At 42.1% G+C, this 27399-nt stretch overlaps 1 protein-coding gene across 2 annotated transcripts; it reads left to right on the top strand.

Annotated features, from left to right (window-relative positions):
• The first annotated feature begins 16286 nt into the window (after positions 1-16286).
• PIGM (phosphatidylinositol glycan anchor biosynthesis class M) lies at positions 16287-25888 on the top strand. Of its 2 annotated transcripts, XM_042446830.1 has the most exons (3): positions 16287-16409; positions 19591-19659; positions 20641-25888. In XM_042446830.1, exon 3 carries the CDS (start codon positions 20814-20816, stop codon positions 22101-22103), a length of 1290 nt encoding a protein of 429 aa, XP_042302764.1. In that variant the 5' UTR covers positions 16287-16409; positions 19591-19659; positions 20641-20813; the 3' UTR covers positions 22104-25888. The 2 variants fall into 2 exon arrangements, with proteins under 2 accessions (XP_042302764.1, XP_042302766.1); XM_042446832.1 differs by lacking the exon at positions 19591-19659 and having other exon boundaries at positions 16335-16409.
• The last annotated feature ends 1511 nt before the right edge of the window (positions 25889-27399 follow it).

Here is a 27399-nt window from a genome sequence, read left to right as displayed (position 1 = left end):
CGCCTGGAGAAGAGAACGAAAGTTAAGGGGTGATATAATAGCCCTGTTTAAATATTTGAAGTGATGTCACATTGAAGGGGAGCAGCTTGTTTTCTGCTGTTCCAGAGAACAGACCTGGGCAATGGAGCAAGCTGCAGGAAAAGAGATTCCACCTCAACATTAGGAGGAACTTCCTGACAGTAGGGCTGTTCAACAGTGGAAACCACTCCCTCGGAGTGTAGTGGAGTCTCCTTCCTTAGAGGTCTTCAGAGGCTGGTGGCCATCTGTCAGGGATGCTTTGATTGTGATTTCCTGCATGGCAGAATTGAGTTGGACTGGAGTCCCTTGTTCTCTTCCAACTCTATGATTCTATTATTCTATCTTAATTATCCTTTTTTTTTAGTGTTACACTCCAGTAAGTGAATGATGACTCCAGCCTTTGCATTACCCTCTGGATGGAACTGGGCAGGCACAAATGGTCTCCTTTCTCCTCCTTCCCTACTCCCGTTCTCTGGCTAATCAGGAAGGGTTTTTAGGTCTTCCCACACTAGTTACCCTGCTCTCTTCCCCAACCACGAGAGAAACTCCGTGGAAAAATGAGGAAGGAAATCAAGGAAGATTTCAAGAGCCTCTCAGAAACAGGCAGCCAGCAACCTGTATGCATTGCCATGCGGTGGTATCTTTTGTACCGTTCACTTGGAATACATCTTAATGAACACATGAAACTCATTTCCATGTAGACATATTGCTAATGATTAAAGTGTGAGATTGTTGCCAAATAAAAATTGATATTGAAACTGGTGGGGTTGCGACAAAAGCCAGTAAAAGAGCCAGTGCACTACTTTTCTGACCAGTTGTGTAAAATTGCTCTCGAACAAAATCCTTTCCAGCAACCTACCAAAACAGAACCATCATTGCCTCCCGCAATATTTGTGTGTAGATATTTTCAGGAATACGCTTTTTAGGCTCATTTTTTATTTCTAAATAAGATCACATATGTAAGTACTGTATCTTTATAGCAGCTTGAAATGCAGAGATTCCTGTTATGTTTATGATCCTGCTCCCCCCCCCCGAAACAGGAGATTTCTTTGTTACTTTAAAAATTGAAAATATTTCTGCTCTTTCCCTTACCCCACTAGTTCTTACTAGATTATGAACTGTTTTCAGTTTACTCCATCCCGATAAAACAAACAGCATAGTCAAAATTAAATTGAACAATTTACTTAGTCTTGGGTCTGGATTTAAATCTATAAGACTAGCAGAGACATGTTACTACTTGCAGTGTGTGCTAAAACCAATAATTATTCATGCTGCTAAAAACTGCTGTTTCGGAGTCAATCAGCATTTTAGTCATATCATTTATTGGATTCTAAAACTAATTGCCCTTCTATTTCCTCCCCTTTCGAAAAATATTTATGTTTACTGTAAATGAAGATTTCTTCAATCAAGCACAGCAGGAGTCCTCCTTGTTGAGCAAAGACATAGCCAGTGATCCAGCAACCAGGGGATTTACCTATTGAGAAGGACTTGTAGTGTGCATGCCTTTCAGAACAGAAGCTGTAGATCATGAAAAACGGCTCTTCAGCAAGAGAGGGGTAAAGGATCCGCATGCCTCCCCAAAAGAAAGAAAGAAAGTAGGAAAGAAAAAAATTAGCATATAATGCATTTATATTGAGTAGCCATTAAGGGTGAATGTTGTTGTTGTTGTTGTTGGTGTTTCAAGACATGCACACTCTGGCAAGAGGCAGTTCCCTGCCTTCATATAAGTCTGATACTGTATTCTTATTTTTGAGCATAATTCATAACAACATCTGGTTGACTCTTGCTGTAGGAAAAACAGACTGTAATAAAGACTTAGCTCACTTGTGATATTAGTAATTACACGGAGGGGAGGAGTATAAATAAAAATGTCCATGTTATATTATAGCTACTTCTCTCTATTACTGATACCAGCAGTGAACTAGGTGCTATATTATCACTCTCTAAGACTGGCTTACTTCTTAGTAAAAATTTGGACTATCTGAATGATCATTGAGCAGCTGGTAAAATTCACCAGATATGTGTGAGATGTTGGTATGTCCTGAATCAGATATGATTGAAGATGGAGAGAGGCAGATATAGTGCAGACACACATTCACATACAGTAAGGTGATGCATGCTACAGATTTTCAGTGTCATGGCGAATGGACTTTTGCCCATTCACAAACCTATAGTTACTTGCACTGCAGCAGATGCTAGGAGGCAGCAGCAAGGTGTTGGGGAGAGCATTGTGCGTTAAGCGGACTGCCCTTGTCTGCTAAACTAAGCTGTTGACTCTTATTGCTGAGGGATGCTTGCCCATGCACAGCCATCATTATGCAATTACCAGTCCCTATAACAGCAAGTGTGAGGTCTTCAGTCAAACTGATCCCGTACAACGTTGGCTCAAACTTGGTAACAAATAATTAAGCCATCTTAAGTGACCAATATATGTTTTAGGCAGATGCATGTCCAAAACCAGATAGAACTAATACCAGAAATCATCTATGGTCTGAAATACGTACACAAGTAGAAAATAATGTGTAACAAATTGAACACCATCATGTGAGATCGCTTCACTTTTTTGGGTCACTGGGTATATATTTGCATATTTAAAATAGACACATGCATCCATGTGTATTTCCACATATGTAGGCTAGCCTTTTATAGCAGAAACAGATAGAATACATATGGTAGAAACATGTGGTAGAACAAAAAAGTATATGTGAAATGTATCCTATTTTAAATTTTGGAATAATTATGAGTGTATGTGAACCAATGGCTAAATTACCTATAGGCAAAGTATCACTTTTTATGCTCTTCTAAGAAAGGTGGCAGGCATCGAGATGAAAAAATTCATTCAAATTACATTTACCCTAGATTTAAAAGTGTCTCTCCATTGCAACATGAAGAGTGAAAGAACATCTAGCTGGTGGTGTCCTTTCCTTCAGCATCCAATGCCAGTTTGCAGCTGACATGTGGCTAACATTCACCTTCAGCAATGATTGCCTGCTTTTGATTCTTATGATCTCTACACATTTCAAGACTGCTTTCAACTGGGATGTGATGTGTATGTTGTGCATGGTTTTTATTATGGATAGTATTTTCCTTTGAAATTAGAATTCAGAAATTAGGGCTACAGTGCTGACAAATTTTGAAGCCCTGTACTTTATTACTCATGTTATTAAACCAATTTCTCCCCTTTCTTTCCGTAAATACCTGGGAGCTAGATATGCAAGCATAATCTGTGCTATGATGATGCATTTAATTAATTTCAAATTGATTGGTATCATGTATTGCATCTTTATTCTGTCTTTCTTCCAGTTGCTGCCTTGTCATTCTTTTATTCCCTCCACCACATACATAAACACTGTTTTATACCAATTATGCTGTATGCTGGCATTTAGCTCACTGACCACATTAGTGACTAACAGTTGTGTTGTCTGTCTAACATACAGATGGTGGATCCTGTAGCACCTTGACTCTTAATCGAGAAAGGAATGTCTAGATAAACTTTCATGGACTCAGATGTACAAGTGAAGCTTCTCTGGACAGACATTTTACCATCAGTGAGAAAGAGGCGAGTGTGAATTATGCCTGTTGGTAGATTAGGGATAAGGTAGGATAAGATAGCGTGTGCTGACATAATTACTTGATTATTTATGCTTGTACAATAAAACCTAACTGATGAAGACCTATCCGGTGTAAGGTTGACATAACTACATATCCACATGTGTGCAGTAAGATTTCATAGTAGTAGGCAGAGATTGCCTTTGTCTTTGTATTTCTCTAAGGTGTGAGTTGCCCAAGGTCACGCATTGGGTTTCCGTGGCTGAATAGGGATTTGAACCCTGGCCTCCTGGAGTTCTGGTCCCAACACTCAAACCACTAACAACAATGTGCTAAAGGAAAAAGGCACTCAGCATGGGTGGGATTTTGTGAAGAAGGAATTGCTAAAACCCAATCAGAAAACAATTCCATAAAGAAGAAAAATGAAAAAGCCGTGTGGCTGCACTGTAAACTTGGAAGTAAAATGGGAGGAAAAAACATGCAGAAGGAAGGAAGGAAGGAAGGAAGGAAGGAAGGAAGGAAAGAAGAAGAGGAAGGAAGGAATCCCAAGAAGAATACGTGTTTAGCACAAGTTTGCAGAAAGTTCAAGGAAAACTAAAGCTCAAGCTGAGATGGGCTAGGCGAGCAAGAAGCAACAAAAATGGGTTTTTAAACTACACTATATTTGAAGTAAGAGAATGACAAAAGAAATGGTGGGACCATTGCTCAGTAAGGATAATAAAACACTCACAATGAGAAAAAGAACTGCCAATACTTATTTTACTTCAGTTTTCCCCCAAAAGGACTATATGCTTCCATGCATCAGCATGACCTCAGCAAGGACTCTGGATTGCATACGGGATGGATAAATTAGTCAGGAATCACCTAGTTAACCTAAATGAGTTCAGATCTGTAAGCTCAGTGAACTGCCTCTCAGAGTACTTAAGGAACTTGCTGACCTTGGGCCTGAACAGACAGGCTTTGGGCCACTTTGGAGGTATGCTGTTTAAATGACACATGCACTTAAGAGGCCGAAGCTGCCACAAGCTAGCCCAGGTTCATTCCCTACCCCTGTTGAATTAAGTTAATGCAAACTAATTGTGCAGTTTGAACTCAATTTGCATTAAGTGAAATAAGCTGAAGGGGAAGTGAGAGAAGGAGTGATAAACTAAACATTTTTAAAATAGCTGAAAAAGTGGGATGAGAGAGGATTAATCAGGACTGTCCCTGCTGATTCAGATAGCTAGAGGTATGTAGTATCCATTTATCTCTGGCATGTTTGCTGATATGCAGCCCTGGGTTGAAATGCAGCTGTTGGATGAAGGTTGTGTTGGGGATATTTGATATAGTTTTGGCTTCTAGTGTCTTTTCTTCACCACACTCCTTTATTCTTTTCAATCTCTTTCCCCTCTCAGATCTTCTCCTCTCTCTCAGAATCCCTCTGACATTCACATAATGTCCTCAGAATCTCCTGACCTAAGAAAAGCTACAGATCACTGTGTTTGTTTGGTATTATATACACTTGCATGAGAAAGTTATTATAGATAAATGATTTTCATTTGCACTTGAATACTAACAATATACATGACTGTAAACCTGAGGATGAGAGATGCAGAGTGTTCTCCTCATTGTTAGGCCATAAGTACTGATCAGCTTGTGAGAAGTGGTTGTTGTGTGCTTTAAGCACTTTTTGACTTATGTGGAACCTATCATGTGGTTTGTTCAGAGAAGTTTTCCCTTGCCTTCCCTTGAGGCTGAGCCATAGGTTTACCTAAGTCACCCAGTGGGTTTCATGGCCAGCAGAGAATCCAGAGTCATAGCCCAATACTTTACTCAGACCTCTATGCTATGCATTCTTTTTGTGGCGGAAAAGGATTTGTTACAAAATGTACAACTGTCAGCACAATGCCATCAACCAAAGTTTAGCAGTGTTGAAGAAGGTAGAAATGGCCTTTAAAAAGAAGCAAATTTCATTGGTGTGGGGCTGTGAAAAGGGAAAAGGATCTCATTAGGGAGGCTAATAGAACAGTACATCCAAAATCCATCAACAACAAAAATACAAGACATACAATTCCACAGTTAATAGAAATTATCTGAGTGATACAATTTTGTTGATGGTGATGGCCTTGGCTCTGGAAGAAGAATACAAGTCCTAGTTCATCTTTACAGAATAAGGGCATAGTGCTAAGCTAAGGGAAGAAAAAAGTGACTTGAACTGTATACACCGAGTATACAGTGAAAACAACAGGGAACAGTAGGTACGGTTATAGCAATATTCCTTGTAAAATTCTTCCAATCAGGGTTTTATCTGCAGATGCTGTCCTTATGTTAGGTATTAAAATGCTAGCAAAGTGTTCCCACCTCAGTTAAATGTGTTAGTTGAACATGGCATTGTTACCACATTCTCTTGCATCCGCAGAATACAAATATACACTAGCATGCATATTTATATTGGTACTGTATACCTTTGGGCATCCACTGTGTTACACTCATGTAAGTACTGCCCTGGTGGCACATTCACTGTGCAAAGAGGAAAAAGAGAAGCTAGTTGAGTTAGAAAAGAGTGAGCCTTAGACTCTTTTGCAAATAAAACCACTATAAAAAGGTAGGTGTGCTGGTCCATGAGGGCAGGTAGATGAAAAAACCTACAGTAGAACAATTTTTTATTTGAACCAACCAATTTTGATTATCATACCAAAGATATTGCTAGTCCTATGCTTTCTTCTTCTTCCTTTTAAAAAAGATCACTTTGGTAGCTCCAGAGCTAGTCCTATCCTTGGTGCTTGCATACTGTTATGCCGCAAAGGAATGTTTCAGTTTAATGCTTCTCTTGAGAGCATTTATTTAAAGTTTAAGCCCTCTCATGGGAGTCCATAGAGAAACCAGATTTCTCCTAGCTATCGCCTTTGCCCCTTTTGTGCCCCACTACTTCTTGGAGTGTGTAACCGATTGTAAAGTATCAGAAGCAACTCAAACCCACATGGAAAAAGTACAAATTCTCACACACAGGGCTTTGCTAGAATGAAAAGGTTGCCACATGCTCATTTTAACTGTGATCTATTTCCAGCTTGCTCAGCAACTGTGCTTTCCATAAAGTTAGATCCTCTCTCTCTCTCTCTTTGCAATAGGTTAGAAACTATTATTTTAACTCTTTATTCTGATATCTTTATCTAGGACATGGAAAAGAGGGGCATGGATTGCATTAGCATGTCTTCACTGGGTTGAGCATCTGCTTCCTATCCAGGGCTTTGCCAATGGAAGCAAGACCCAGAGAGTTACCGTTAGAATGGTATAGGATGAATGCCACAGATGAAAGCTTCAGGCCTAGCTTGGGAAGGATCCTTGATGTGGAAAGTCAGGGAAATCTGCTGAACAGTTCAGGGTGGGAAGATTTCTAATGAATCTCTGGACGATAGCCAGGAGATACGGCAAGGAAGGAACCGGAGAGATGCGTGGGATGGGTAAAACAAGCAACCTCCACCTGGCTATGACATTGACTTTGTCGGAAGCGGAGATTTAATCACTGCTTGTCTCTGTGGAATTGGGAATGGAGAGGTTAGCTTTCTTGTCTGTGCTGCTGCTTAGGAAAACAGAAGCCTGGCAAGGGAGGAACACAGCACAGGAATTGGGCATAACTTTTTCATGGAGTTTCAGTCCACTCCTCGCATGTCCTGACACCGAGTGGTATGAAAGCCACAAGTTTTCCCGACAGGCTCCCACTCCATCCGGCTAATCTGTTCCCTCCACTGCAGCAGTTTTCAAGAAATAAGCGTGTGGTAGTCTGTTGTAGCACAAAGGGGTGGAAGTCCGGATCTCTTCCTGCCTTTAAAGATGGCAATTTCTTCCTTTTCAGCCTAAGTGAGATGTTGCACTTGCTCCGCTCTGACTGGGCCCCCCAACAAACTCCAAATCCCAGAATTCCAGCCTTGAACCAGACAAGTTAAAGCAGGGCCAAACTGTTATTTGTCCATGGTGGGCAGCTTCTATGGGTCCAAAAACACCTGCAGAAATAATCCAGTTTGAGACTGCTTTAACTGCCTCGGCTCAAATCCTGGAGCCGTAGTTTTGAGGCATTGAGCCCTCTCTGTCAGAAGAGCTCTGGTGCCACAATAAACTACATTCCCAGGATTTCCCTGGGCACTTAAAGTGGAGTCAAACTGGTTATCCCTGCAGGTGTTTTGGACCCATATGGGACCCTAAGAAGCCCTATCATGAGGTTTTTTCTTGCCAAGTTCTTCACAGGAGGTTTGTTATTTGCCTTCCCTGAGCTGAGAGAGTGTGACTTTCCAGGTCCCCCCCGTGGGCTTTCCATGCCTGAAGGGGGACTCGAACCCTGCTCCCCAGAGTCGCAGTCCATGCTCAAACACTAGGCCACGCGGGAAGGAAGAGAGAAGGGCAAACGTGGGTGGCAGGAGAAACAGAGCGCACCCTTCTATCCTTGCTGTGAAAATCCTACTTCCAGCCCTGCGCATGCGCCCTAAGCCACCCTGCGCCCACCCTTGCCAGTCCTATTTCTCTTCTGAAAAGTGGCTTCGTGCTTGCGCTACGGCGCATGCGCGGATTCGAACCAATCCCTCCCAGATGTGTCTGACGCGTCACTGTGGCAAAGTGATTGGCTCTGTCGCACGATGACGTCTTCCCTTTCGGACTGACTGAGCCTAAACGTCGGGGGGCACTCCGGTACTCTTCCCAGAACTACCCCTAAAGTCTTCCTCCTTGGCCGCCATTTCAGAGCATCTCTCTCCCCCCTCCTCACAGTATATCCCTGTGCCCCTTTCCTCCTGGGAGCGGGAAAAGGAGTCTCCCTCCCCACATAATTCCAGTCAGAGGGGAGGAAGTGGCTGTGGTTGCTGTTCTTAGCTGCCCTAGTCCGCCTGAACTAAGGAGCTTAGTGGGAATCTAAGGCCCCATTCATACGGGGTAAAAGAAATGGAGGGAAATGGGTGATTCCGGATGCCCTCCCCCGAATCGCTCCGTACAAGTGCCACTACAATGAAATCGAATGCATTTTGACGGAAATCGAATGCATTCTGTAGATTGGCCGCTGCCAATCAAGCTAATCGTCATGGTGAAGTTTTCAGGGCATTGGGGAAAGTCTCCTCCCTTTTTAAAGAGCCAGGCCACAGTGTTTAGCGGCTGAAGCAGGAGAGAGATGCTCTCTCTCTCTTTCTCTTTTTTATTAAACCTGTGGGCTTTTGGGTCAGATCTGCCCCTGTCCAGGCAAAGGATGGGTTGCCATGCTTTTTTTTTTTTTTTTTTTTTTTGCTTTTAAAGCAACATTAGCTTCCCTTGCTTCCCTTGCTGTATTCTGCTCAAGACGAGAATCATTCCGCATGTTCGCTCAAAAAATTGTTAAATGAACTGATTGTTGCAACATTTTGTCACTTTTCCCTCTGCACAAGCAAGGAGATCCAAGTTGTAAAAGTGCCACTGTATTCTGCTTTGGTCAGGCCCCACCTGGAATACTGTGTCCAGTTCTGGGCACCACAATTCAAAAAGGACATTGAGAAACTGGAGCATGTCCAAAGGAGGGCAACTAAAATGATGAAGGATCTGGAAACTATGCCCTATGAGGAATGACTTAGGGAGCTGGGGATGTTTAGCCTGGTGAAGAGAAAGTTAAGGGGTGATATAATAGCCCTGTTTAAATATTTGAAGTGATGTCACATTGAAGAGGGAGCAAGCTTGTTTTCTGCTGTTCCAGAGAACAGGACCTGGAGCAATGGATGCAAGCTGCAGGAAAAGAGATTCCACCTCAACATTAGGAGGAACTTCCTGACAGTAAGGGCTGTTCAACAGTGGAACACACTCCTTCCTCGGAGTGTCGTGGAGTCTCCTTCCTTAGAGGTCTTCAAACAGAGGCTGGATGGCCATCTGTTAGGGATGCTTTGATTGTGATTTCCTGCATGGCAGAATTGAGTTGGACTGGATGGCCCTTGTGGTCTCTTCCAACTCTATGATTCTATTATTCTATCTTTAATTGATCCTTTTTTTTTTTTAAGTGTTACACTCCAGTAAGTGAATGATGACTCCAGCCTTTGCATTACCCTCTGGATGGAACTGGGCAGGCACAAATGGTTCTCCTTTTTCCTCCTTCCCTCACTCCAGTTCTCTGGCTAATCAGGAAGGTTTTTTAGGTCTTCCCACACTAGTTTACCTGCTCTCTTCCCCAACCACAGAGAAACTCCGTGGAAAAATGAGGAAGGAAATCAAGGAAGATTCCAAGAGCCTCTCAGAAACAGGCAGCCAGCAACATGTATAGCATTGCAATGGCAGGATGGTATCTTTTGTACAGTTCACTTGGAATACATCTTAATGAACACAATGAAACTCATTTCCATGTAGACATATTGCTAATGATTAAAGTGTGGGAATTGTTGCAAAATAAAAAAATTGATATTGAACTGGTGGGGTTGCGACAAAAGCCAGTAAAAGAGCCAGTGCACTACTTTTCTAGACCAGTTGTGTAAAATTGCTCATACGAACAAAATCCTTTCCAGCAACATACCAAAACAGAACCATCATTGCCTCCCGTTAATATATTTGTGTGTAGAATATTTTCAGGAAATACGCTTTTTAGGCTCATTTTTTATTTCTAAATAAAGATTACAATATGTAAGTACTGTATATTTATAGCAGCTTGAAATGCAGAGATTCCTGTTAGTGTTAATGATCCTGCTCCCCCCCCCCGAAAATTGTGCGTTAAGCGGACTGCCCTATGTCTGCTAAACTAAGCTGTTGACTCATTATGTGCTGAGGGATGCTTGCCCATTGCACAGCCATCATTATGAATTACAGTCCCTATAACAGGCAAGAAGTGTGAGGTCTTCAGTCAAACTGATCCCGTACAACATTTGGCTCAAACTTGGTAACAAATAATTAAGCCATCTTAAGTGACCTAAATATATGTTTTAGGCAGATGCACTGTCCAAAACCAGATAGCAACTAATACCAGAAATCATCTATGGTCTGAAATAATGTACACAAAGTAGAAAATAATGTGTAACAATGTGAACACCATCATGTGAGATCGCTTCACTTTTTTTGGGTCACTGGGTATATATTCTGCATATTTAAAATAGACACATGCATCCAATGGTAGTATTTCCACATATGTAGGCTAGCCTATTTATAGCAGAAACAGATAGAATACATATGGTAGAAACATGTGGTAGAAACAAAAAGTATATGTGAAATGTATCCTATTTTTAAATTATTGGAATAATTATGAGTGTATGTGAACCAATGGCTAAAATTACCATTATAGGCAAAGTATCACTTTTTATGCTCCTTCTAAGAAAGGTGGCAGGCATTGAGATGAAAAAATTCATTCAAATTACATTTACCCATAGATTTAAAAGTGTCTCTCCATTGCAACATGAAAGAGTGAAAGAACATCTAGCTGGTGGTGTCTTTTCCTTACAGCATCCAAATGCCAGTTTGCAGCTGACATGTGGCTAACATTCACCTTCAGCAATGATTGCATGCTTTTTGATTCTTATGATCTCTACACATTTTCAAGACTGCTTTCAACTGGGATGTGATGTGTATGTATGTGCATGGTTTTATATTATGGATAGCATTTTTCCTTTTAGAAATTAGAATTCAGAAATTAGGGCTACAGTGCTGACAAATTTTGAAGCCCTGTACTTTTATTACTCATTGGTTATTAAACCAATTTCTCCCCTTTCTTTCAGTAAATACCTGGGAGGCATGAATATGCAAGCATAATCTGTGCTATGATGATGCATTTAATTAATTTAAAATTGATTGAGTATCATGTATTGCATCTTTATTCTGTCTTTCTTCCAAGTATGCTGCCTTGTCATTCTTATTATTCCCTCCACCACATACATAAACACCTGTTTTATACTCACAATTATGCTGTATGCTGGCATTTAGCTCACTGACCACATTAGTGACTAACAGTTGTGTTAGTCTGTCTTAACATACAGATGGTGGAATCCTGTAGCACCTTTGACTCTTAACTAGGAGAAAGGAATGTCTAGAATAAACTTTCATGGACTCAGATGTACAAAGTGAAGCTTCTCTGGACAGACATTTATACCATCAAGTGAGAAAGAGGCGAGTGTGAATTATGCCTGTTGGTAGATTAGGATAAGGTAGGATAAGATAGCGTGTGCTGACATAATTACTTGATTATTTATGCTTGTACAATAAAACCTAACTGATGGAAGACCTATCCGGTGTAAGGTTGACATAACTACATATCCACATGTGTGCAGTAAAGATTTCATAGTAGTAGGCAGAGATTTGCCTTTGTCTTTGTATTTCTCTAAGGTGTAAGTTGCCCAAGGTCACGCAGTGGGTTTCCGTGGCTGAATAGGGATTTGAACCCTGGCCTCCTGGAGTTCTGGTCCAACACTCAAACCACTAACTACACAAAATGTGCTAAAGGAAAAAGGCACTCAGCATGGGTGGGATTTTGTGAAGAAGGAATTGCTAAAACCACAATCAGAAACAATTCCATAGAAGAAGAAAAATGAAAAAGCCAGTGTGGCTGCACTGTAAACTTGAGAAGTAAAATGGGGAGGAAAAACATGCAGAAGGAAGGAAGGAAGGAAGGAAGGAAGGAAGGAAGGGGAAATCCCCAAAGAAGAATACAGATGTTTAGCACAAGTTTGCAGGAAAAGTTCAAGGAAAACTAAAGCTCAAGCTGAGATGGGCTAGGCGAGCAAGAAGCAACAAAAATGGGTTTTTCAAATACACTATATTTGAAGTAAGAGAATGACAAAAGAAATGGTGGGACCATTGCTCAGTAAGGATAATAAAACACTCACAATGAGAAGACAGAACTGCCAATACTTATTTTACTTCAGTTTTCCCCCAAAAGAGGACTATATGCTTCCATGCATCAGCACTGACCTCAGCAAGGACTCTGGATTGCAATACGGGATGGATAAATTAGTCAGGAATCACCTAGTTAACCTAAATGAGTTCAGATCTGTAAGCTCAGATGAACTGCCTCTCAGAGTACTTAAGGAACTTGCTGACCTTGGGCCTGAACAGACAGGCTTTGGGCCACTTTGGAGGTATGCTGTTTAAATGACACATGCATCTTAAGAGGCCCGAAGCTGCCACAAAGCTACGCGCCAGGTCTCATTCCCTACCCCTGTTGAATTAAGTTAATGCAAACTAATTGTGCAGTTTGAACTCAATTTGCATCAAGTGAAATAAGCTGAAGGGGAAAGTGAGAGAAGGAGTGATAAACTATAACATTTTTAAAATAGCTGAAAAAGTGGGATGAGAGAGGATTAATCAGGACTGTTCCTGCTGATTCAAGATAGCTAGAAGGTATGTAGATATCCATTTATCTCTGGCATGTTTGCTGATATGCAGCCCTGGGTTGAAATGCAGCTGTTGGATGAAGGTTGTGTTGGGGATATTTGATATAGTTTTGGCTTCTAGTGTCTTCTTCTTCACACACTCCTTTATTCTTTTCAATCTCTTTCCCCTCTCAGATCTTCTCCTCTCTCTCAGAATCTCCTCTGACACATGCAACATAATGTCCTCAGAATCTCCTGACCTACAGAACAGCTACAGATCACTGTGTTTGTTTGGTATTATATACACTTGCATGAGAAAGATTATATAAGATAAATGATTTTCATTTGGCACTTGAATACTAACAATATACATGACTGTGAAACCTGAGGATGAGATGCAAGGAGTGTTCTCCTCATTTGTTAGGCCATAAGTACTGATCAGCTTGTGAGAAGGTGGTTGTTGTGTGCTTTCAAGCACTTTTTGACTTATGGTGAACCTATCATGTGGTTTGTTCAGAGAAGTTTTCCCATTGCCTTCCCTTGAGGCTGAGACCATATGGTTTACCTAAGTCACCCAGTGGGTTTCATGGCCAAGCAGAGAATCCAGAGTCATAGCCCAATACTTTACTCAGACCTCTATGCTATGCATTCTTTTTTGTGGCAGGAAAAGGATTTGTTACAACTGTACAACTGTTCAGCACAATGCCATCAACCAAAGTTTAGCAGTGTTGAAGAAAGGTAGAAATGGCCTTTAAAAAGAAGCAAATTTCATTGGTGTGGGGCTGTGAAAAGGGAAAAAGGATCTCATTAGGGAAGGCTAATAGAACAGTACATCCAAAATCCATCAACAACAAAAATACAAGACATACAATTCCACAGTTAATAGAAAAATTATCTGAGTGATACAAATTTTGTTGATGGTGATGGCCTTGGCTCTGGAAGAATACAAGTCCTAGTTCATCTTTACAGAATAAGGGCATAGTGCTAAGCTAAGGGAAGAAAAAAGTGACTTGAACTGTATACACCGAGTATACAGTGAAAACAACAGGGAAACAGTAGGTACGGTTATAGCAATATCCTTGTAAAATTCTTTCAAATCAGGGTTTTATCTGCAGATGCTGATCCTTATGTTAGGTATTAAAATGCTAGCAAAGTGTTCCCACCCTCAGTTAAATGTGTTAGTTGAACATGGCATTGTTACCACATTCTCTTGCATCAGCAGAATACAAATATACACTAGCAGTGCATATTTATATTGGTACTGTAATACCTTTGGGCATCCACTGTGTTACACTCATGTAAGTACTGCCCTGGTGGCACATTCACTGTGCAAAGAGGAAAAAGAAGCATAGTTGAGTTAGAAAGAAGTGAGCCTTAGACTCTTTTGCAAATAAAACCACTATAAAAAGGGTAGGTGTGCTGGTCCATGAGGGCAAGGTAGATGAAAAAACCTACAGTAGAACAATATTTTTATTTGAACCAACCAATTTTGATTTATCATAACAAAGATATTGCTCAGTCCTATGCTTTCTTCTTCTTCCTTTTAAAAAAGATCACTTTGGTAGCTCCAGAGCTAGTCCTATCCTTGGTGCTTGCATACTGTTATGCCCGCAAAAGGAATGTTTCAAGTTTAATGCTTCTCTTGAGAGCATTTAAAGTTTAAGCCCTCTCATGGGAGTCCATAGAGAAACCAAGATTTCTCCTAAAGCTATCGCCTTTGCCCCTTTTGTGCCCCACTACTTCTTTGGAGTGTGTAACAGATTGTAAAGTATCAGAAGCAACTCAAACCCACATGGAAAAAGTACAAATTCTCACACACAGGAGCTTTGCTAGAATGAAAAGGTTGCCACATGCTCATTTTAACTGTGATGATTTCCAAGCTTGCTCAGCAACTGATGCTTTCCATAAAAGCTTAGATCCTCTCTCTCTCTCTCTTGTCAATAGGTTAGAAACTATTATTTTAACTTCTGTTATTCTGATATCTTTATTCTAGGACATGGAAAAGAGGGGCATGGGAATTGCATTAGCATGTCTCACTGGGTTGAGCATCTGCTTCCTATCCAGGGCTTTGCCAATGGAAGCAAGACCCAGGACTGAGTTACCTGTAGAATGAGGTATAGGATGAAGTGCCACAGATGAAAGCTCTCAGGCCTAGCTTGGGAAGGATCCTTGGATGTGAGAAAGTCAGGGAAATCTGCTGAACAGGTCAGGGTGAGAGAAGATTACTAATGAAATATCTCGGGACGATAGCCAGGAGATACTGGCAAGGAAGGAACCGAGAGATGCGTGGGATGGGTAAAACAAGCAACCTCCACCTGGCTATGACATTTGACTTTGTCGGAAGCGGAGATTTACATCAATGCTTGTCTCTGTGGAATTGGGAATGGAGAGGTAGCTTCCTTATTGTCTGTGCTGCTGCTTAGGAAAACAGAAGCCTGGCAAGGGAGGAACACAGCACAGGAATCTGGGCATAACTTTTTCATGGAGTTTCAGTCCACTCCTTCGCATGTCCTGACACAGAGTGGTATGAAAAGCCACAGGTTTTACCCTGACAGGCTCCCACTCCATCCGGCTCAATCTGTTCCCTCCACTGCAGCAGTTTTCAAAGAAATAAGCGTGTTGGTAGTCTGTTGTAGCATACAAAGGGGTGGAAGTCCTGGATCTCTTCCTGCCTTTAAAGATGGCAATTTACTTCCTTTTCAGCCTAAGTGAGATGTTGCACATTGCTCCGCTCTGACTGGGCCCCACAACAAACTCCAAATCCCAGAATTCCATAGCCTTGAACCAGACAAGTTAAAGCAGGGCCAAACTGTTATTTGTCCATGGTGGATGCAGCTTTCTATGGGTCCAAAACACACTGCAGAAATAATCCAGTTTGAGACTGCTTTAACTGCCTCGGCTCAAGGCTAGGGAATCCTGGGAGCCGTAGTTTTGTGAGGCATTGAGCCCTCTCTGTCAGAAAGAGCTCTGGTGCCACAATAAACTACAATTCCCAGGATTTCCCTGGGGCACTTAAAGTGGAGTCAAACTGGATTATCCCTGCAGTGTGTTTTGGACCCATATGGAGACCCTAAAGAAGCCCTATCATGAGGTTTTTTTCTTGCCAAGTTTCTTCACAGGAGGTTTGTTATATTGCCTTTCCCTGAGGCTGAGAGAGTGTGACTTTTCCAAGGTCCCCCCCGTGGGCTTTCCATGCCTGAAGGGGGACTCGAACCCTGCTCCCCAGAGTCGCAGTCCAATGCTCAAACCACTAGGCCACGCGGGAAGGAAGAGAGAAGGGCAAACGTGTGGCTGCAGGAGAAACAGAGAGCACCCCTTCTATCCTTGCTGTGAAAAGTCCTACTTCCCAGCCCTGCGCATGCGCCCTAAGCCACCCTGCAGCCCACTCCTTGCCAGTCCTATTTCTCTTCTGGAAACAGTGGCTTCGTTTGCGCTACGGCGCATGCGCGGATTCGAACCAATCCCCTCCCAGGATGTGTGCTGACGCGTCACTGTGGCCAACGCTGATTGGCTCTGTCGCACGATGACGTCTTCCCTTTCGGACTGACTGAGCCTAAACGTCGGGGAGGCACTCAGGTACTCTTCCCAGAAACTACCCCTAAAGTCTTCCTCCTCTTGGCCGCCATTTCAGAGCATCTCTCTCTCCCCCCTCCTCACAGTATATCCCCTAGTTGCCCCTTTCCGTCCCTTGGGAGCGGGAAAAGGAGTCTCCCTCCCCACATAATTCCAGTCAGAGGGGGAGGAAGTGGCTGTGGTTGCTGTTCTTAGCTGCTAGTCCGCCTAGACCCTAAGGAGACCTTAGTGGGAAATCTAAGGCACTGCACTTAGGCAGGAAGAATGAAATGCATAGATATAGAAATGGGGGACACCTAGCATAGCAAGACTATGTCTGAAAGGGATCTAGAAGTCCTAGTAGACTACAAGTTGAACATGAGCCAACAGTGTGATGCGGCAGCTAAAAAGGCCAATGCGGTTCTAGGCTGCATCAATGGAAGTATAGCGTCTAGATCAAGGGAAGTAATAGTGCCACTCTATTCTGCTTTGGTCAGGCCCCACCTGGAATATTGTGTCCAGTTCTGGGCACCACAATTCAAAAAAGATGTTGAGAAACTGGAGCATGTCCAGAGGAGGGTGAAGGGTGTCTGGAAACCATGGCCTATGAGGAACGACTTAGGGAGCTGGGGATGTTTATCCTGGAGAAGAGATGGTTAAGAGGTGATATGATAGCCCTGTTTTCAAGGGATGTCTTATTGAGGAGGGAGCAAGCTTGTTTTCTGCTGCCTCAGAGAACAGGACCCGGAACAATGGATGCAAGCTCCAGGAAAAGAGATTCCACCTCAACATTAGGAGGAACTTCCTGAGAGTGAGAGCTGTTTGACAGAGGAAGACGCTCCCATGGAGGGTGATAGAGTCTCCTTCCTTAGAAATCTTCAAACAGAGGCTGGATGGCCATCTGTCGGGAATGCTTTGATTGTGAGTTCCTGCATGGCAGGGGGTTGGACTGGATGGCCCTTGGGATCTCTTTCAACTCTATGATTCTAAGATTTCTTCAGAGGGAGTTTGCCCTTGCCATCCTGTGAGGCTGAGAGAGTGTGACTTGCCCAAAGTCACCCAGTGGCTTTCCATAGCCAAGTGGGGAACTGAACTCAGATCTCCAGAGGTGTAGTGGAAACCTCAAACAACTACTTCAGGCTGACTCACTGGGTATAAGGGATGACCCCTACCTTATAGGAATGGCAAATGTCCCTTCTTATGTGGGAAGTCTCCCATCTGAGGGCTGGAAGGCTTTTCCTTTTGGATTGTTGTGGTTGTTATCTGCTCTCGAGTCGTTCCCAGCTCATAGTGACACTGTGGATGAGGCATCTCCAGGGCTCCCTGTTTTCCAGTGCTCTGCTTAAGTCCTGTAAATTCATATCCATGGCCTCCTAGAGGGTTGTCTGTGCTGAGCGTCTACATTGTTGTTGTGTGCCTTCAAGTGATTTCTGACATATGGTGACCCTATCAAGGGATTTTCTTGGCAAGTTTCTTCAGGGGAAGGTTTGCCATTGCCATCCTCTGATGCTGAGAGAGTGTGACTTGCTTAAGGCCACCCAGTGGGTTTCATGGCCAAGCTGGAATCTGAACCCTGAGCTCCAGAGTCATAGTTGAACATTCAAAACACTACACCACACTGGCTTCTGCCATTATCTTAAGGGGCTGATAGTCTTTCCACTGATCAAGGCTGGACTCTCCCCAGAATCCAAGATGATCAAACTGAGGCTATTGTATTTTGGCCACATCGTGAGAAGGCATGACTCATTGGAAAAGACAATAATGCTAGGAAAGGTGGAAGGCATTAGAAAGAGAATGAGACTACATGTCAGATGGTTAGACTTGATCAGGGAGGACAGGAGCCTGGGCCTGCAATACCTGGGCAGTGCTGTGATTGAGGACAGGGTGTCTTGGAGATGTCTCATCCACAGGGTTACCATAAGCTGAAGTCAACTTGAGGGCAGTTAACAACAAGATATTCCCATTTTTAGTCTGTACTCTTTAGATTTTTCCTTTTAGATGATCAAAGTGAGGCTGTTGTACTTTGGCCACATCACGGGATGACATGAATCACTAGAAAAGACAATATTGCTAGGAAAAGTGGAGGGCACTAGAAAGATACGGAGACCACATGTCAGATGGATAAACTCAATCAGAGACGCCAAAAGGGCCTGAATGTATGAGATTTAAGCAGAGCAGTGGAGTACAGGGTTTTTTGGAGATGCTTCATCCACAGGGTCACCTTGAGTCAGGGTCGATTTGAGGGCAGTTAAAACACCTGTTATTCCACTTATACACACAGGGAACCTATTTCGTATTCATCCAGCATTCCATTTTGCCTCCCTTTGCCCATGTACTGTGGAGGACCAATCACCTACTAGCATCCATTTGTTTACTAACAATCTGCATTAGGCTGTGACTGAGATCCTACATCAAGCAGGCAGAGCTTGATACTCTGCCCCCACATCCTTGCCCTAGGAAGGACCCCTACTGCTGATCATCAGTGTGAAGGGGAAGGGGGAGGCAATTCAGACCATGAAGAAGCAACTGGTCTTTCCCTAGATGAGGAAAGAAATGAGGATGTGTCCACATATAACATGCCATCTCCTTTTCCTTCCTCTCAGAACCCAGAGTAGTCATATCTTCATCTGAATTGCCTCTCCACCAGTAAAAAAAAAAAAAAAAAAGCAACAGCAGGCCCTTCTGCTTGACAATTGCAGTGGGGAGAGATTTTAGATAGATGCAAAGAGCTAGAGAATAGCCCCCTGATCCCAGTCCAAAAGGAGAAATATGCAGTGCTCCCCTCACATTCTCTGGGGTAAGGGGTGAAGGACCCTCATGAATGTGGAAAACCACAATTAAAAAAAAACAACACTGTTCTTTTTACCTAAGAAACCATCTCTAAGAATGTCCAGGTCCTCCAGTGCAGCTCTGGTCAACATCTGCCAAAATTGCTCTGGAGGACATAGAAATTCCCAGAGATAACATTTTAATCAAAACTGCAAATAATCAAATCCACAAAAGTCAAAGCTGCAAATGTTGAGGGCCAACTGTACATACATTTATAGAATTCAAAGATATAGCAGTATCTGGAAAATCAGTGTGCGAAGGGATCTTAGAACACCTTTGAGACTAAATGAAAAAGAGATGTTGGTAACATAAGCTTTCATAGGCTTGAGCCTACTTGCCCAGGTACATAATAACATATACATATTTATTCTAACAGGATACTGTCCTGTGTGTGGATTGGCAGCATGTCTTTTGGGTGCCCTCTCCACCATGATCCAAGAAAGAGGTGAGCAAGTGTTTAGAGGGAATCAGGTATTGAATGCATTCTTTGTGTCACCCAGTGTGGAGCAATGTTTCTCAAACACTGGTCCTCCAGGTGTTTTGGATTTCAGTTCCCATACAACCATGATACCCTACTTGCATTCTGCATTTGGCCATACTGAGAGGCCTGATGGCTGGTAGAACATTTTGAAAGGTATAGATTTCCAGGCCTATTTGCAGTGTTTGACACAGTTTCGAGGAAATTATATTCCTGTTCATGTTGCTCACAATAGGCATGCTTATCTTCAGAAGTATACTTGCTCCATGTGTCTTCAGGTCTTTCTTGCATTCTTTTTTCCTTCTTCAGTCCTGCTTCCCAACAGAGCCTAAATGAGGGGTGGAAATCATGTAGCTCGCGAGACATTGGTCCAAAACACAGTGCGGAGATAATCCAGTTTGAGACCGCTTCAACTGCCCTGGCTCAATGCTAGGAAAATCCTGGGAAATGTAGTTTATTGTGATAACAGAGCTCTCTGACAGAGAAGGCTAAATGTCTCACAAAACCACAGTTCCCAGAATTCCCTAGCATAAAGCCAAAGCAGTTAAAGTGGTCCCAAATTGGATTATTTCCGCAGTATGTTTTGGATCATTGCTGACCTGCAGCTGTCAGTATCTCTAATAGAGACCATGGTGAGAAGTGTTGGGAGCTGCAGTCTGGCAATATATGCAAGGTCGCATGATTCCCACCACTGGCTTAAACCCAACAGCTAGTCCTAATTAGAGTAAGACCAAGTCAATAAATTAGTGGATAAGAAATGTAACTCCTGTTGGCTGAATGAGTCTACTCTACTTGGGACTGGCAATTAGATTTAGGCCAAGGTTTCCAAAACCACTAAGGAAACATGACAAAGAAGATCCTTTTATTAATCAAATAGCAGTTTACTTCAGTCTCCGCCTTTTTAACATACCAGCCAACCTTGACTGTCTTAATGTTTTTTTTCCACAGAAATTCTTCCTACCTGGCTGAATTGATCTTTGGATTCTATATACATCTTAAGACATTAAGATCATGGAAGGAGAGTTCTTCTTCTTATTCACGCAGCAACACAGTGAGAGGACTCAGGTCTTGATCAACACAGAACTCTGTTTTCCACAATAATTCCTTTCAGAGAACCTAATATGGCATCCTATGAAATATTAAGGAAACACATTCTTACTGGATTCCTCAGGAAGGATGTTTTATTTAGTACTGCTTTCATAATCAGGCTGGCACTTGTCTTTTATGGCATTTTTCAGGACAGAACCATGTTGGTAAAGTATACAGACATTGACTACCAGGTATTCACTGATGCTGCCAAATACATCACAGAGGGAAAGTCTCCTTACTTAAGAGCCACCTACCGTTACACTCCATTACTGGGCTGGATCTTAACACCAAACATTTATGTTACTGATTTGTATGGGAAGATCCTCTTTGTTGCTGGAGATATGATCGTTGCATATCTCACCTATCAAATTCTCATTCTTCGAGGGCTGGATAGTAGGAACGTGTGTGGATGTTGTGCATTCTGGCTCCTCAATCCCCTGCCAATGACAGTGTCCAGCAGAGGAAATGCTGAATCTCTTGTTGCAGGCCTTGTCCTTGGCACAATGTATTATATGGAAAAGCGTCATTTCATAAAGGCAGCTTTTCTTTATGGCTTGTCTGTGCACATGAAAATTTACCCCGTGACTTACGCATTGCCACTAACTCTCCATTTGCAAAGGAACAGAGATTCTGAGCAGGGAGAAATGGGCAGTGTCTCTTTAAAGAGGCAAAATGCCCATTTGAGGGGTGATTTGCAAGGGCTTTTCATTAGGCTGCTCAGTCATGATGTTTTGCTTTTTGGCTTGGTGTCTGGTTGTACCTTTGCTGCCCTAGGCCTTGTGTTTTATTTGTGTTATGGCTGGGAGTTTTTGGAGCATACCTACCTCTACCACTTGACCAGGAGAGATATCCGCCACAACTTCTCACCCTATTTCTATATGTTGTACTTGACTGCAGAAAGTGAGTGGAGTTTTGCCCTCGGCCTTGCAGCTTTCCTGCCTCAGCTCTTGCTGCTCTTAGTGATTTCCTTAGCTTATTACAGAGATCTTGTCTTCTGTTGCTTCTTACACACAGCTGTATTTGTCAGTTTTAACAAAGTGTGCACATCCCAGTATTTTCTGTGGTATCTTTGCCTGCTTCCACCTGTAATGCCTCTCTTGAGAATGTCCTGGCAGCGATCTGCATTGCTTCTCCTACTGTGGCTCACTGGGCAAGGCCTGTGGCTAGCACCTGCATACCTGTTGGAGTTTAAAGGGCAGAACACTTTCCTGTTCATATGGCTAGCTGGCTTGGTTTTCCTTTTTATCAATTGTACAATTCTTGTTCAGATTATTTCTCACTATTCTCCATTGCATATGACAAGAAAAATAAAGCAACAGTAAGACTTGTGTTGCTGCAAAGGTGAATATTTTTAGGCAATTCTCTGAGAGTTATTCATGGAAGAAAATGAGGGAACAGTTACTATTTTCCAGGTATACAGTTTTCAAAGTGTTATTGTGAACACTGCTTTGAAAGTTACATTTTATGAGTCTTCTTTTATTATGATGGACTGTAACTTTTCTGCAGGTCTATGGAATCTCTGGGTCTCCTATTGTTGTTGGGCTCTATTTCCCATCAGCCTTTGCCAGCCTGGTCATTGTGAGAGATAGTGGAAGTATTGTTAAGATTATTTTATTAATTTCTATCCTGTTTCTTCTCTAATATCAAGACTCATGGCTGTTTAAAGTATATTCATATCAGGACAAATTAAAAGTCTACAAAAACATCAGTAAAAAGTTATTTTAAAGTTATTTTTTTAAAAATAATCAATCTGTAGTATTAAAACCATTTAAAAATGTTTTCAGAGTCAGGATATAAAACACAACATACCATCAGTTCATCAGCATCTGGAGGGTCTCCTATATTGATGGAACATTTAAAAGAATTGTCAACATTAAGGCAAAAATCAAATGGTGTTAAATATCCATATAGCTTGAAATGTTAAAGAGCATAACATCTAAAACCATTTCGTCGAAACCACAAGCTCTCTAATGAGGATTCTGTGAGCACATGTTCCTCCCCACCCCCATTCTCTGATAATTGCTGAGGATTCATCTGAGCAATGCAAGCAGTTTCTGCCTGCTTTAAAGGGTGTAGGACATAAGAGAACTCTTGCCTCCCTCAAATTATTTGGATGTTCACAATCTGTTTGGGAGGGTGAGAAACCATCTTTCATTTTTGGAACAGGCAGAAGGAAAATGGGAGACCCCTTGACAGAAGCTGGTGGCTTCCCTGCCAGTGAGGCATCAAATCTTTTCTGGGTTTTAGTCCAAACTTGAAACATGTTCAGAACCATAGTTGCTCATTTTAGTTTTAGACTAAAACCCAGAGCAGATCCATCACTCAACTAACATGAGAACTACCAGGTACCACAGTTCACAGTGTTTCAATCTGCTGCTCCAAACTCCAGTATTGTTTTGAGAGTGCACATACACCTCCTATATCTTCCAGCCTGTGCACAGAATGGAAAGATCAGTGGCAACTGATTCCTGGTTATTGAGCCTAGCCATTTTTGTAAAAACCTATTCTTGGCTATGCTGGTTGTTCTCCATGAAGAAGAAAGTGTAGTCCTCCTCCTCATGATGTTAGACTGCAACTCCTGGTAGCCCTAGCCAGAGAGAGATGATGGGAGTCACAGTCTAGCAGCATCCAGAGGGCTCCACCTTCCCCATCCCTTTTTAAAACCTTTTTTTAAAAACTTAGTTGTTATTTAAAAAAAAAAAGCCTCCCTGTCTCTCTGCTTAAAGTTGTGACAATCCGCATGTCTTGCATCTTACATCTGCAGATGAATACTGTAGAAACAAATATATCTAGTAGTATTTACCAGGGTATAAATGACACCTTAGAGAAGAAAAAAACAAAGGGCCACTCTGGGAAGGTCTGCAGTCTCCAGCTTAAAGATGGCTACGAGTATCTGTGACAAGCATCGACATTTCAGAGTTGTTTCCAAGAACAAATGGCTTGTGAACAAATAATTTGGGAACACCTCAGAATAGGAAACCTGCAGACCACACATATACCACAGAGGAATGCTCATGAGGATGCCAAGAGATAGCTAGGAGGGCTAGAGAGTAGGATCTTGCTTTTTCCTTCTATCTAGAAATTTTACTTAATGGGCAATATCTAATGACACACAGAGTCCCTTGTCTCTCCTTTTACCCCCTTCCCCAAATCTGTGGTAGAGGATCCTCCAATCCTTTGTAGTATATGAGTTTGGGCTGCAGGGAAGATTCCACTACTGGTGTCTCTTCCTTTGACAGGCAAACACTGTTGGATTTATCCATTCACCTATCAACAAGCAATATCCTAGGTATCCATCAGAAAACTGGCTTAACTGAAGAAAGAACACAAGTAAGGACATGATATAGTAGTTAATTCAGACTGCACATGCTGGAAGTTTTCATGTGCAAGCCCCATTGAAATGAATGGGAGCTTTGTTGTGGCAGAATAATGTTCATGGAAACTCTTATTCATGTCAAGAAGATCCATGCTGGATCATTTCCTAGGACCAAAGGTGTCCAGTAGCTAGTACAGACAAACACTGCCTGAGTTAATAAAGCATTGAAATAGAAACGCAAATCTGATATGTGGACTAAGCTTCAGAGTCTCCTACTGGAACTCTGAGTATGATTGGCAATGCATTCTAAGTCTTAAATAGAATGATAAGCTGGGTACTAAAAAGATGGTAATTATCTAGACAGTTATGATCTCATTGGCTGTTTGAAAGACAAACGTGAGGCACTGTGCTGAATCACAGCAGAACCCTCATAACGTGTTTTGTGGAATAAACAACACTGCAAATGATTGATCTCTTTTATAATTCAGGCTTGCCAGTGAAATCCCATAAGCTCATTTTTCAGCATCCTTTTGTTGTTTATGGTATTCATTTGACAGAGAGAGGGAAAATGCCATTCATTTAGCATTCATAGAAAATAGAGATAGACTCTTTATAAAATCACTTTGTAAACTCAGTAAGAAAAAACACTTCTCAGAACTATGCAGCCTGTGTTTACTCAGAAGCCCCCTTGAGCTTCACAGGCCACTTTGCTAGTGGCAGTGGATCCAAGTAGAGTCCCACCATCATCATGGGCATGATGAGCATCATCATGCTCACAGTTTTTCATTAAACCACACATACACAAAGAGAGGGGTGAGGGAGAACATATGCCTCTCCATCCATTCTGCCTTTCGCTGAATGGAAACTCAACTGAAGAGGCTCTGCCAGTGACAGTTACTCCAAACTGAAGGCTTTGGGCATTGTCTCTCCTTCTTTGTGGGTCTTTAAATGGAGGTTGGATGCCTATGTCTCAGGAGTGTTTTAGCTGTGAATTTTTGCACTGGTATGGGATCGGACGCAATGGCCCTTCAAGTGTTTTCTGACTGATTCAATGAGCTTTTCTGCATGCTCTGCCCTCCATTGCTGTTTGAAAGTTACTTTGGGAGCAGCTAATTCATGGTAGTACCCCAAGGTGATATCAAAGGGAATGTTTTAGGTGTGTAGCCTGCCTTGGCACTCGCATGTTGGCTCAGTTTGAAATTGGGTAGAAATGCTGCTGGATTTCATTTTGAGCATTCAAGACAGGCTCCTCGCCTCCTCATTTCAGTCAGCCTTGTTGAGCCACTATCACTGTCATGACCCTTTGATTGGAGCTCTGTTTCTGGACTGGTAAGAAATTGTCTTCAAACTTGCTACAAACTAGCTCTTGTGTGTGTGTGTGAATGCTATTGCATGAATTGTGATTTTCCCCTTTGCTGTTAATCAATAAAACTACCGTATATACTCGACTATAAGTCGAAAAATTTATGCCCCAAAATGAACTCCAAAATCCTGGGTAGACTTATGGAAGGGTCAATGAGTTAATGCTAATAAATTTTGTGAAAGAAGAAGTGCTCACCTTTCTCTGTAGCCTTGTAACGGCTCTCTGTTTGAAGCCCCTGCGCCGGCTCTCCTCTCCTCCTCTCTCCCTGTGTGTGTGTGTGTGTGTGTCTGTTTCCCAGGCTCTCAGCCTTCCTGCCGAGCCAGATCTAACTAGCTGCTGCTTGAGAGAAGGAACACAAAGAAAATATGCCCAGGCTTGTTCCCCGTTTTGCCTGGAAGTCTTGGGGGTAAGAAGGATAGAGAGAAAGCCCTGTCCTCTATTTCTGAAAGCCATGAGGGTTGCCATAATTGTCCACTTTTACCAGGGACAAAATGTAGGACAAATTCAAGACCAAACTGTAGGGCAACTGCAGGACAAAACTCAGCTCAAAATGTAGGACATTTAAAGTCCACAACATTTTTCTTCAATGTCCTACATTTTGGGCTGAGTTTTGTCCTGCAGTTGTCCTACAGTTTGTCTTGTTTGTTCCACATTTTGTCCCTGGTAAAGTGGACGATAAGCAGAGAGAGAGTGGATCTGTCCGCCTTTTCGCAAGCCATGTGCCTTGGAGATGCTTTTGGTAAGGGGAAGAGAGTGTGTTTGTGTGTGCACACTGAGGTTTGTTTCCCCTTTTCCATGAGACTGATGCTTGGGAGAGGTCCAGAGAGTGAGATATAGGGAGGGAAGTGGTGCTTTGTCTCCCCCCCCCCTTTAGATCTTTTGTAACATCCTCCAGTGTTTGCCCCTCGACTTATCCACGGGTCATATCAAAATCCATGATTTTGGATCCAAAAACTGCCCTCGACTTATACATAAGGTCGACTTATACATGAGTGTATACGGTAAGTTGTACTTAGCACCCTTGAGTTCTAGTTTCTCTGAACCATTAGGCAAAGTCAAGAGCCCAACTCTTTGAAGTTGCCTGGAGTCCTCTCACTGCTATTAATTTGAGCTGTTAAAAATCTCCTATTATATATTAATTTGTGGGTGCTATCTCGGTAACCTAGCAATTTGGGTAATGTTCTGATTTGGCAGGAATCATGCCTATTAATACACTGCCTTCCCACTTTTTCAGCTGCTTTTAAAATATCTTTTTTCTTCCTCCTACTTTCCTTTTTTGTCCACAGCTTACTTTAGTTGCTACAGAGTTCAAAATGCAAAAGCACTCAGTTAACTCAGCAGAGAGAAGATAGGAGGAGATAGAATCTCTTTTTTTTTTACAAAAAATCTTTATTTGTTAAAATAATCAGTACAAATTACATACCTACCAATCCATTCATAAACACATACACAAAAACAAATGTTGTAGATGAAAAATAAGGTAAATATACTCAAATCTAGTTAATATGTACATTTCTTTTCTTCAAACACAATATCCATCATACACATTTTTATTATCTCAATTTCTTACTTCTCTACCTGCCATCAGCTGCTTATATCCTTCCATACTCACCCTCTTATCTTCTCCAGCTTATATCCCTTTCCTGACCTTAACCCCTCTACCTCTAAGCCTTTCACTTCCTTATTCCTACCCTCACTTCACTCTCCACCTTCCTATCTTCCCCTTTCTTCCTTAACACACATACCTTCTACATCCTCATACCTTCTGCACCTACTTAGAATCTTGTCCTTCCCAGTAGACCCAATTAAAGGCAAACTGCAGCAGCCTCTCTCAGCTTGTGTATTCTTCCTCATCAATACATTTTGCCATCTTAACTACACTCTTTATGTTGTATGGCCACCCATGTCCAGCTTTCACCTGTGAAATGTTGGAGATTTT

This window comes from Sceloporus undulatus, chromosome 1 (assembly GCF_019175285.1).
Source record: "Sceloporus undulatus isolate JIND9_A2432 ecotype Alabama chromosome 1, SceUnd_v1.1, whole genome shotgun sequence".
In the NCBI taxonomy this organism is placed as follows: Eukaryota; Metazoa; Chordata; class Lepidosauria; order Squamata; family Phrynosomatidae; genus Sceloporus; species Sceloporus undulatus.
Note: the sequence above shows the minus strand (reverse complement) of the source record. Positions and strands in the feature narration are given on the sequence as shown.